The following is a 12358-nucleotide window of genomic DNA, read 5'->3' as shown; positions in this document are numbered from 1 at the left end:
AAGAGCACAGGAGCAAGGACACAGCCCCGCTTCACTCCAGCGGTGGCTGTGAAAGTGCGAGAGCATCGTCCATTATCCAGAGCCCAGGCAAGCCCACCATTGTGAAACTGACATACGATATTAATGAATTTCTCCAGGCAATCAAATTTTGCCATGATCTTCTACAGGCCTTCAAGACTGACCTATATATATAGCATCAAAGACCTCAATCAACTCAATGAATGTTGTGTACAGACCTCCGTTCCTGCTCCTGGCATTTCTTCTGGAACAGTTGGGTAGCAAATGCCAGATGACCATTCCTCCGCCCTTTCTGAAGCCACACTGGCTCTCAGGTAGATGACCACCTTCCAAGTGAAAACCCATTAAGTCTGTTAAGGAGAACTCTGGCAAGAATCTTGCCAGCAATGGCTAAGAGAGAGAACCCCACACACACACTGGGATTGTTAAGGGTCAATGAATTGCCTTTTCCTTTATGGAGATGGACAATGGATAAACTTCTGGGGATAACCCCTTCTTACCATACAACTCAGAAGATGTCAGTTAGTTTTTGCATGAGCAGCGGACGTTCTTCTATTCCTCAGTTGTAATAGAATCAGCGCAAGGCACTTTGCCACATAAGAGAAGCCTAGTGACGTTCAAAACCTCTTCTTCAAGGCTAGAGGCAGGGAGGGGGTGATAGAAAAGAGGGTGGGTTGGGGTAGGTAAAAGACAGAAGCAAAACACATTTGAGGACAGACAGGATGAAAGGAGAGACAGAATAGGATAAATAGGGAGAAAGTAGGATGGAAGGAAATACACAGTTAGTAATCATAACTGAAAAAAATTTACAGCAGCTTTCTCTGATAACCCTGTCTCAAATATACGGAGAACTGAATCAAATTTATAAAAATAAGAGCCGTTCCCCATGGTTAAAGGACATGAACAGGCATTTTTCAGATAAAGCAATCAAAGTTACCTATAATTGTATGGAAAATGCTCTAAATCACTATTGATTAAAGCAAAGCAAATTAAAACAGCTCTTAGCTCCCACCTCACACCTATCAAAGTGGCTAATATGACAAAAAAGGAAAATGACAAATGTTGGAGTGGATGTGGGAAAATCGAGACACTAATGCACTGTTCGTGAAGTTGTATATTGATTCAACTGTTCTGTAAAGCAATTTGGAACTATACCCAAAGGGCTATAAAACCATGAATACCCTTTGACCAAGCAATATTGTTACTAGGCCTGTATCCCAAAGAGATAAAAAAAAAAAGGACCTAAATGTACAAATATATTTATAGCAGCTCTTTTAATGGTAGCAAAGAATTGGAAATTGAGAGGATGTGCATCAATTGAGGAATGGCTGAACAAGTTTTTCCATATGATTGTGATGGAATACTATTGTGTTACAAGAAATGACGAGCAGGGTGCTCTCAGAAAAACCTGGAAAGACTCACTTGAAGTAGAGCAAAGTGAAATGAGCAGAACCGACAGAACATTGTATGCAGTAACAGCAATATTTTATGATGATTAACTTATGACTTAGTGAATGACTTAGCTCTTCTCAGCAATGCAATGATCCAAGACAATTCCAAAGGACTTATGATGAAAAATGTGATCCACCTCCAGAGAAAGAACTGATGAAGTCTGAATGCAGATCTAAGCATACTTTTTCTTTACTTTCTTTACTTTTCCTGGTTTTTTAATCTGTGTTTTCTTCCACAACACGACTAATGTGGAAATATGTTTTGCATGACTACATATGTATAACATATCAGATTGCTTGCCTTCTCAATGGGGGAAGGGGGAAAGGAAGAGAAAGAATTTAGAACTCAAATTTTTTAAAAGAATGTTAAAATTTGTTTTTACATGTAATGGGGGTAATAAAGTATTAAATCATTTAAAAAAAAACCTCTTCTTAAATTGGAAGTTTAGCTAGAAAGGGATTAACTTCAACCTGAGGTAAATGGTCAATGGCTTCAGCATGGATTGATGATGGTCTGTTGAGAAGACTATGGAAGTGTTCAGCCCATCTCTCCAGGATCATGTCCTTATCACTAATCAATGCAGCTCCATCAGAGCTGAGTAGGTGAGATGCACCATAGGTCTTTGGCCCATAAATAGCCTTCAGGGCATCATAAAAGCACTGATAAGTGCACTTATCAGTGCTTTTACTATCAGTTACATCAGTATATATTACTATATATACTACTATAAATATAAAACTGAATTTCATTTGCCTTCTTACTGAGCCAAGAATCCTGCATATATACCTAAGCTTTGCTTACACTTTACTTTTGATGGTGTTAAATGCTGCCTTCTCAGAGATGGATGAACTCTCCTGACGGTAAAAACCTGTGGAGTTCTCATTTTTATTTAGCAGCTTCTGAATTTCCCCATCATTTTCATCAAACCACTCTTGATATTTGCAAGTGTTCTGACCCAGATGAGTAAAGGTGGTTCTGTACACCAAATCTCTGAAAGCTGCCCTCTCTTTTTCTCCTCTACTGTTGCCAACCATGTGTTGACTCAGCTTCCTCTCCAAATTACCAACAAACACTTTGCTCTCTGAGAAATGCTCTCATCTGTTGACATTACGTTTTTGGTAGTTGTCTTGCTTTGGGCCTCCACTTTTGTCGGATGTGAATGTTTAACTTGAAGAAGATAAGTCTATGATTGGTCCAGTACTCTGCACCACGTATCACCTTGATTACTCTCCTATCCTGTCTCTCTCTTCTCCTTACAATACCATAATCTATTCAACGCCAATGTTTGCTGTGAGGGTGCCCTCACAAAGTTTTATTGCATGTGGGTAAACGGAAAACAGTCTTGGTGATGAGAAGGTCATGAGGCACACAAGTCTTCAGTAGTAAGTGACCACTGCTGTTGCTGTTTCTGATTCATTCCTCCCAAGGACTCCATGTTGTGTCTGGTAGCATGAACTTACTCTGGCATTGAAGTGACCCAGAATTACAAACTTGTCCTCTTTTAGAATGTAGATGATGAGGGTCTCCAAGCCTTGAGGGGCAGCTAGAGTCAGGAGGACTTAAGTTCAAATCCGGCCTCAGACACTTGACATTTATTAGCTGTGTGACCCTGGGCAGGTCGCTTAACCCTGACTGCCTGGCCAAAAAAAAAAGATTTCTTTGGCCAGGGTTCATCATGGTAGGAGCATACACTGATGATGGTGGCGTTGCACTTTCCTGTAAGTGACAACCGCATTGTTCAGTCCTTCAGGGAAGCATACGAGTTTTTGACTAGATGAGTTTTGACTGAAAAGCCTACACCAGCTTCATGGCGCTCCCTATCACTGCAGCCATTTTAGAAACACATGTATCTGGCTCTGGCTTCGTTCAGCTGGCCTTCCTTTGCCAGCCTTGTTTCACTCAGGGCTGCTCTTTGGATGGGATACCTACTGAGCTCACTCACAACAAGACCTATTCACCTTTCAGATCTGCCGGGTTTCGTATGGTCCATAAGGGTGCACACATTCCATGTACTGATGGTGAGTGGAATCATCTTTGCAACAGTTTTTGCACATTTTTTTGTGTTTGGACTGCAGGGTAAGATCCCCACCTGTCATAGCAAGCAAGCCTGGGCTAGGTTTGCTGAAGCAGACAATTTTTAGGGCACATTTTTAGCCCCTTCCTCATTCAAGGAGGTGAGCAGTGTGGTCCTTACAAAAGACTCAGACATTCAGGGGGCTGCTAAATCCCACTGCTGCTTCAGTCTGGTGAGAAGATGACCCTGTGGCCTGGGTGCAGGGCTGTGACTACAGCTATGAGAGGCCCAGAGCATCCCTCACATCACCATGGATTAAAGTCGGGAGCACCGAGCAGCACAGACCCGATGGAGACGGAGGAGGGCTGGGCGTGGGCAGGAGCTTGGGTCTCGCTTTATAGGGTTTGGTGGGAACAGACTGATTCTTATCCGTGCCGCTTTGGGGTTAGTTCATTAACATATCCGAATCATCACAAAGTTTTCAGTACAACGTGAAAGTCAACATACCGCATCTCCTAATTGTCACCACTATTTAGTTATCCGATGTTCTTCTGTCAAGGTCCGAAACTTGTCTAAGATATACATACGATGGGGCCAAAAGGCCCTGACAGAGAGGCCTAGATGGATGGCCAGGATGCGATTTTTAGTTAATATATGATGCAAGGTGTCAATTATTGTCCTCAGATCTTTGGCATGGTGTGCGTGTGACTTCCCCTTTGCAATCTTCTTCCAGCTCTTGGCCCATTCTACTGGCTACTTTTAAACTCACTATCCTGCAAGACTGAAAGAGGGCAGAGTGGTCGGGGAACTAGACAAAACACAGTTTAATACACAGGTCTTAAGGGATCAGGTAAGTAAGTAGCAGGGATCTCAGTCAGAATTCGAGAGGCAGGCTGGGCTCAGGGCACAAGCCACAGCTGAGGGCCAGAATGAGAAGTGGGTCAGAGGCCTGGCATTCAGTCAAGGGCCCAGAGAGCCCTTTGACGGGAGGCTAGAGCCAGGCCACAGCTCAGAGCATCGCCAAGAGGTCAGGGACTGGGACACCCACAGAGATACTCTCAAGAGCCAAAGTGGGCAGGGCTAAGGATGCTGGTCAAGTGGCCTGGTCTGGTGTCAGCAGGAATTCAAGGTTTAGAGGTGATGGAATCTTCAGTGGAGAGAAAACGGGACTGGGAGTGAGGTGCCTGGTCTTAAGGAATCCTGTCACTAACTCCTTGTGGGGCCTTGGGCAAATCTCGTTATCCTTCTCCAAAAGTCTCTAACGTCCCTCCCAGCTCTGACAGTCTCTGTTCTAAGGTCCCTTCCTGACCTTATATATTGTATCTTCTAACGTCCCTCCCAGCTCTGACAGTCTCTGTTCTACGGTCCTACCCATCTCTACAATTCTTTGTTCTAGGTTCTCTCCCAAACCTGGATCTTTCTGTTCTGTGTCCTAAGATGCCTCCCAGCTCAGACTTTCTGTATTTTAAGGTCCCTGACCCCCCCCAGCTGACATTCCATGTTCTAAGTGCCCTCCCAACACTCACATTCTACATTCTAAGGAACTTCCCCACCCACCCCCCAGCTCTGATGTTCCATGTTCTAAGGGCCTCCCAACTCTGATTTTCTAAGATGCTCTCTTCCTAGGGTTCGATGCTCTGAGCTGGCCAGGACAATGTCTAAAACGCAGGCCAAGCACAAGCCTAGGAGACTGGGCCCCAAACCAATTTTGAGGGATTTAGGTCACTCCTGCCTTTCTCTCCCTCCCCTGCGCCAGCCCCCAACCACAGGAAGGCACAAGTCAGACCTCTGAGAGGCCTCGAGCTCCCAGCACCCAACTTCTGTTCCCTTTTGACCCACAAGGAAAAATTAGCGTGATGCAGGTTTTCTCGGCAATCATTCTCTCTGCCTCCAGTCACATTTTAACTCTAACTGTCCAAACCAAAGCCAAGTGGGAGGCCGATCTGTGAGCCCAAGTTCCAGGAAAGAGGGGCTGTGTCAGGCCCAGTCAGGCCCCCAGTCACCCCAGAGCCAGGAAGGAGGGAGGGCTGGGTCAGCCTGGCTGCTGTCTCCCCCACTGAGTGAGCACAGAGCCTTCCTCTAAGAACAGAGCACGTGGGGAGCCAGAGCAGGAAAGGCTGCCACCAGCCCTCTCCACCACCAAAAGGACAGACAGACAGTGGGCAGAAGCCCCTGGACTCTCTCTTCAGGCTCTGGGCTCTCACTCTGCTCAGCCCCCTGTCTCCATGACCTTCAATGACATCCTCCTGCAGGTGGGAGGGGTGGGCCGCTTCCAGTGGGCCCAGTTCATCCTGATAGCCATCCCAATGCTGCTGGTAGCGTCCCACAACACCATACAGAACTTCACAGCTGCCATCCCTGGCCATCACTGCCGCCCACCTCCCTCTGCCAACATGAGTGGGGACGGCTCGGAAGCTGAGGAGCTGTGGGCATGGCTGCCCCACAATGAGCAGGGCAAGCCCGAATCATGCCTGCGCTTCACCACCCCCCAAAGGGGGCTACGCTGGCCCAATGATACAGGGCCCAACAGGACCGGAGCCACCGAGGCCTGCATCGACGGCTGGACCTATGACCACAGCACCTTCTCTGCCACCATTGTGACTGAGGTAACGGGTCTGGGGGAGTGGGACACAGGGAGTCAAGCCCAATCTGGCCAAAACCCCACGCAAGGGGAAGTCTGCAATTTAAACCTTTCTAACTCAGTTTCCCTACTTGAGGGAAGAGGATCCAGGATCCCTGGGAAGACCAAACACAAGGTTAAAAGGAGGCAGAAAACAGGACTGAGGGTCCTTCTGAGAGCAGCAGACTCCTGCCTTCCTTAGGCAAGAGTGTTCAGAAAGCAGGGAATTTGATAAGAGAGAGGATAAGGAAGAAGGAAGGAGAAAGGGATGACTGGAGAAAAGGAATGGGGTAGGGCAAAGGGATTCAGAAGAAGGATGGGGATCAGGAAAGAGGTAAGAAAGGGGGAGTCTGGGTTGGGGAAAAACTGGAAGAGAGATGAGGATGAGGAGAAGGACAGGGACAGGTACGGGAAAGGGAGATGGGGAGAGAAAGGAAGGGAGTGGAAGGGAATGAGCAGGTGAGGGAGATGGGAATAAAAAGGACAGGGGAAGAGAAAGGGGGAGAGTGGAATGCAGCTGGAGAGAGGAAAGGGGCACTGGGAGCAGGATGGAAAAGGCAGGTGGGGATAGAAAGAGAGGCGGATGGGGGATGGAGGAGGAGAAGGGGCCAGAACGGGCTGGGGCAGAGGAAAGACGCTGTCTCTGCCTCTCCATCAGAGAGGCCCCTCCAGCTCTTCCTCTTCGTCTTCCTCTTGGCTTTCCTCTCCCAATGGCCATTCCTCAGGGGAGGGGAATCAAGCAAACGGCTTGCTTTCTGAGAGCCTGGGCTCTCCCCCGCACCCCGACACCCTGTCTACTCTGCAGTGGGACCTCGTCTGCAGTCACAGAGCCCTGCGCCAGCTGAGCCAGTCCTTATACATGTGTGGGGTGTTCGTCGGTGCTTATGTGTTTGGGAACCTGGCAGACAGGTCAGTCCTGGGACGTGCGAGGTGGGGGGAGGGAGATGCCATCTAGGGAACCAGGGCAGAGGCAGGAAGTTTCCGTTCTGGAAAAAACCCAGGGAGAGAGAAGGGGGATGATCAAGGAAATCCAGAGGGAGAGGGAGGGAAGGAAAACATCCACAGGGCTGCGACAAAGAGATCTGAGTGCTCACGCTTCAGGGCCCAGCTACCCTGAATGCTTCCAGCCTCCAGGGCTTACTCCCTTCTCCTTCCAACCACAAAAACTCCAACTCACAGCCCTCTCATCCGTTTATTTGATTGTCCTCTAGCAGACCATAAATCCCTGAAGACTGGACTCGACTTGGCATTATTGCTGTTGATAACGATTATTATTTTACTAACATGAGTAGACTGGAGTTGGGAAGACCCAAGTTCAAATCTGACCTTGGACACTTACTGGCTTTTCCATCCTGAGCAAGTTACTTAATCTCCATCTGTCTCTATGTCTCCATCTGTAAATGGGGATAATAATAGCACTCCCCCCTCCCAGGGTTGTTGTGGGGACAGAATGAACTTAATATTTGTAAAGTACTTTGCAAGTCTTACAGGTCTTTATCGGTGCTGGCTGTGCTATACTGAAGTCCCCCTCCAATGCCTGATCAGTGCTGATTCTCAAAGGCTACACCCCCTTTCCCTTGCCAAGGGAGGTGGAAACCTAGAGATAGGTGCAGTGATGGCCATCAACCCATCATCCAAGGGCTCAGCGCCATGTTGGCCACAGGGTGATGAGTTCTTCAGCCAGGGCAGCTCTAACAAACTCCCTCCTCCGAGGAAGATGGCCGCCCATCTGTGATTTACAGTTTTAGGAGCTAGCTTAAAGTCAGAGACATTAAGCACTTGGTAGGGTCACCCAGCCCTACACCAATGAATCCTAAACCTAATCTGAATTAACGGAATTACAGCCACAACCCACTGAGTAGAGATTTCATAATCCATTTATTCAACGTATTCAACAAACATTTATTACGCCTTTACTACGAGCCAAGCACCATGCTAGGCACTGGGGATACGAATGTAGGGAACGGAATAGAAGAATTGGAGGACACTTTCTCGTTGATTCTTCCCCAACCCGGTTAAGCTCTCCCCGTAATCTAAAGACAAAAAGGAGACAGTGGTTGCCCCAAGACAGAGTACTTTCTTCACAAGGATATATTGTGTATTATTGTATTATTTCATTTCACAGATGAGGAAGTTGAGGTTCTGAGAAGTGACCTAATAATAGCTCACTTATCTCCAGAACTTTAAGGCTTTCATAAGCACTTTACCGGGGGTAGGCATTTTATAGAAAAGGAGAGGATGAGGGAAACCCAATGACTTAGCCAAGGTTCCATGGTTGGTTGTCAACCCTGGGGCAGAGCTCAGGACCAAGCATGTCAGAGGCCTCAACTGATTGATTGCTGAATTAGTGAGTGAGTGAATGAATGAATGCCAGGGTGGCCAGGATTGGGGGGAAGGCCAGAGAAGTGGGGAGATCTAGGTACCAGAGACACCCTCCCATCCTTGTCTCCCCAGGCTGGGCCGCCGGAAGATCTTGATCTGGGCATACCTGCAGACAGCTGTGACGGGCACTTGCACTGCCTTCTCTCCCAATTTCAGCGCCTATTGCGTCTTCCGATTTCTGACTGGCGTTGCTGTGTCGGGCATGACGCTCAACTGCCTTACACTGAGTAAGAGGGAGAGGGTGGTGCTAGAAGGAGGAGGGGAGTGGATGAAGGATGCTGGGGAGGGCATAGATTCAGGCAGTGGAATTCTGAGGCTCCCCATCCACCCCAATATCTCAAGGGTCTGTGCTGCCCACCTCTCACCCTCACTCCTGCCCACCCCGATCCCGAGATCTCTCTAAATCCAGTCTGACTCTGCCCCCATTGGAGTCCTCACATCCTCCATGTCTCTCTGTCAGTCGTAACTAGGGTGAAGCAACTGGGACTCTTACCCAAGGCATAAACATGGGATGGAGACACATTTCTGACCTGCCTTCCCTCACTGCTGTATGCCTCTGGTCTCTCTCTCTCCACCACAGCCTATTCACAAAGTTGAGGCAGTGAGGACCAGCAACCTTGCTGCAGCGATATAGGATGGACTTTCTAGGGCAGGAGTTCTTAACTTAGGGTCTATAGACCAATTTCAGGGGGTCTGTGAACTTGGAACAGAAAAAAAATGACATCTCTTTTTTCATTTACCCCTACCTGAAATTTCACATTTCCTTCTATGAGAAGGGGTCCATTGGCTCCAGTAGGCTGCCAGAGGGGCCCATGATGCCGGAAAGGCTCAGAACCCCTGCTCCAAGGGCTGGGCTCCCCCCTCTCCAGAGACAACTGCCCTCCCCCCCACCTCTCTTCAAAGGATTTTTCCTCATATTCAAGAGTAACTGGTTAGGGCTGCCCCAGGGTCTCTTCTTCCTTAGGGCTGGGGACTACTCAGAGCTGGAAAAATCACAGTATTTGGATCCAGAAGGACCCTCAGAAGTAACATCTAGTTCAGTCCCCTAATTTAATTGATAAGGAAGGAAAGAGACTTACTATGGAGGTAGGAATTAGCAGAATGGGATTTGAACCAAGGTTCTTTAAAGGCCAAGCACTCTTTTCATGGGACCTCATTTTGCAGAGGCTTGGAGAGGTCAGCTCACTTACCCAGGATCACACAGATCACAAGAGGTGGTGGAGGGCTCCTTCTGTCACACAGTCCTCACCCCAGGATTGGTCGCTCCGGCGGTGCCCAGGCCAGCCTCCCCGAAGGGACTCCTTCCAGGGTCTTCCTAGCCCAGAGGGGTGACCTCTCAGCCTGGCCTGGGTCCCAGCGCCTTTCCCCTAGGATAAGAAGATTTCAAGTTAGAAAGAAGCCTAGAGATCTCCTAGTCTGACTGTCATTTTGCAGGTGGGAAAACTGAAGTCCAAAATTCCTTGCCCTAAGGGAGCAAAGCTAGGAATTGAACCCAGGTCCCCACACTCGAGGTCCAGAGTTCCATTTGTATCCATTGCCCCACCTCCTTTCCTCCAGCACCCCACTTTCTATCCGTTTAAGGCCTCCTTGGGACTGAGGAGAAGGGGCTGACCAGGTGGACTTTGCCACCTGAGGGAGTCACTGGCTGAAGTGGGGTTTGGAGTGGGCTGGGGGTGGGGCCTCAAGACTCTAGCCTAACCCAGGGCTCTGTAATCCCCAGCTCTCCTGACTGACCAGGGTTCTGGCTCTGGCGCCTGCCTGCCCTGCTCCTCCTCCCCCTCAGCTCCAGCACCCCAGCCAGGGAACTCTTTGAAGGTTGGAGCTGCTCAAAGGGCCGGCCTACTTCCTCTTCTCTTTCCCCTCCCAAAGTGATCTCTTTCTGCCTTGCTTCATGCTTACGACGAAGAACTCAAATCCCCCCACTTCGAAGGGATCAGAATCCTAGCATGCCAGACCTTAGAACATAGAATGTTTCAGCAGGAAAGGACTTTAGAAACAGAACCTGGAATGTGAGACCCAGAAGGGACCTTAGACCCTAGAATGTCAGCATTGGAAGGGACCTTAGAATACAGAATAGAGAATGTCATGTCAAGGACAGACCTTAGAAGGTGGAATAGTGCTGGAACATAGAATGTCCACGGGGCTTTGGAACAACAGACACAGACTGTCAGAGGTGCTGAGCGCAACCGAGAATATCAGAGTTCGAAGGGATCTCGGTATGTAAAGTGTCAGAGCTGGAATGAATAGATTAGTGAATGAAAAAATATTTATCGTTGTTCGGTTGTGTATGACTCTTCATGACCCTATTTGGGGTTTTCCTGACAAAGATAATGGAGTGGTTTGCCATTTCCTTCTCCAGCTCATTTTACAGATGAGGAAACTAAGGCAAACATGGTGGGTGAGTTGACTTGGCCAAGCTCACACAGCTAGTAAGAGGCTGGATTTGAACTCAGGTCTTCCTGTCTCCAGCCTGGCACTCTATGCATCACACCACCTTGATGCCCCTAAAACCTTTATTAAGCGCTAATTATGGACCCGCCACTGGGCTGCACACTTGGGGTACAAATTTAAGAAAGGAAGATAATCCCTGCCTCCAACAAGCTTACAGTCTAATAGAGGAAGACAACACATAAAGAATGGTGTCCACGGAGGAAGGTTTTGGAGAGGGAAGGCAGAGGAAATCAAAAGTGGAGTCACTATTGAGCCAGGGGCTGACTCGTCCTTCATAGAAATGGCTCCAGGGGTGGTGACCTGTTGATGAGCTGGAGTCAGAAAGCAGGAGGAGGAGGCAAGAGCAGGGTCCCCGTGGCTGGCCCTGGGCCAGAGCTGGTGTGGGGAAGGAGCGAGGGGGCCTGGGTGCTGCTTTCCAGGCTAGCGAATTTGAACCCGAGGGCCAAGGGTTCTGAGCTTCAGTTTCAGCAAGAGAAGAGCAAACACCAGAGACGTGACCTGGGGCTGGCTCACACCCGGCTCAACGGGCCTGATTTTGGCCGTTTGAGAGGGTATCCTCAGCCTCGTACACCTGGCCCCAGGTGCCCTGAGCCTCCAGGACAACCAAGCCTTTGGCCAAGCCATGTTCCTGGGCCTTTGGCAGGGGCCTGGAGGTGTGTGAGCAGAAATGGAGCAGAATCCTCAGGGACAGCATGGCTAACCCTATGGCTCTGTCTCCATCTTCCCCCCAGACGTGGAGTGGATGCCCATCCACACCCGGGCCACAGTGGGCACTCTGATTGGTTACACCTACAGCTTAGGGCAGTTTGTCCTGGCGGGCTGTGCTTATGCTGTCCCCCACTGGCGTTGGCTGCAGTTCCTTACCTCCGCGCCCTTCTTTATCTTCTTCCTCTACTCCTGGTATGTACCCTTCTGCCTGGCACCCAGTCATTTTGAGCTCTTCTTTCTCTATTCCCTTCTATCCACGCTAACTCAGTCCGTTAGCACTTCCTGCCTGGACTTTGGCATCCTTTGCTAAATAGATGTTTCTAAAGGACGAGTCTGACCCCACCACTCCTGCTCGGTGATCCCCAGCAGCTCCCTATGGCCCCTAGGATACCATGCATACCATACCTCCCCAATTTGGTTCCAACATAATTTTCTAGGCTGGCTGCAATGATCCCCCATGCCATCCCTACACAGGCTATACTGCAGACAAATTGTCATTCTTGCTGTTTCTTACACTCAATATTTCATTTCCCACCTCCATGCCCGTGCCTGGAAGGCTCTCCCTCCTCGTCTCTGCCTCTGGGAACCCCTAGTTCCCTTGAAGTCTCAGCTCAAGGTCATCTCCTTCAAGGGGCCTTTCCTGACCACCCAGCCATGGTTAACGCTCTGACACAAGCATAACAAATTACTTTGTATTATTTTGAGTTGTATTT

At 48.9% G+C, this 12358-nt stretch overlaps 1 protein-coding gene across 1 annotated transcript in view; it reads left to right on the top strand.

Moving 5' to 3' along the window:
• Positions 1–5411: 5411 nt before the first annotated feature.
• Positions 5412–12358, top strand: part of LOC110195376 (uncharacterized) — a 29019-nt gene continuing 22072 nt past the window's right edge. The window contains exons 1-4 of the mRNA XM_078148888.1: positions 5412–6090; positions 6910–7013; positions 8559–8713; positions 11669–11837. Coding sequence (XP_078005014.1) covers positions 5710–6090; positions 6910–7013; positions 8559–8713; positions 11669–11837 — 809 coding nt within the window. The 5' untranslated portion in view covers positions 5412–5709. The remainder of the gene's footprint in view (positions 6091–6909; positions 7014–8558; positions 8714–11668; positions 11838–12358) is intronic.

The sequence above is a fragment of the Phascolarctos cinereus genome, unplaced genomic scaffold, assembly GCF_003287225.1.
Source record: "Phascolarctos cinereus isolate Bilbo 61053 unplaced genomic scaffold, phaCin_HiC Scaffold_9;HRSCAF=440, whole genome shotgun sequence".
Taxonomy (NCBI): domain Eukaryota; kingdom Metazoa; phylum Chordata; class Mammalia; order Diprotodontia; family Phascolarctidae; genus Phascolarctos; species Phascolarctos cinereus.
This window is presented reverse-complemented; position numbering and strand designations above follow the sequence as displayed.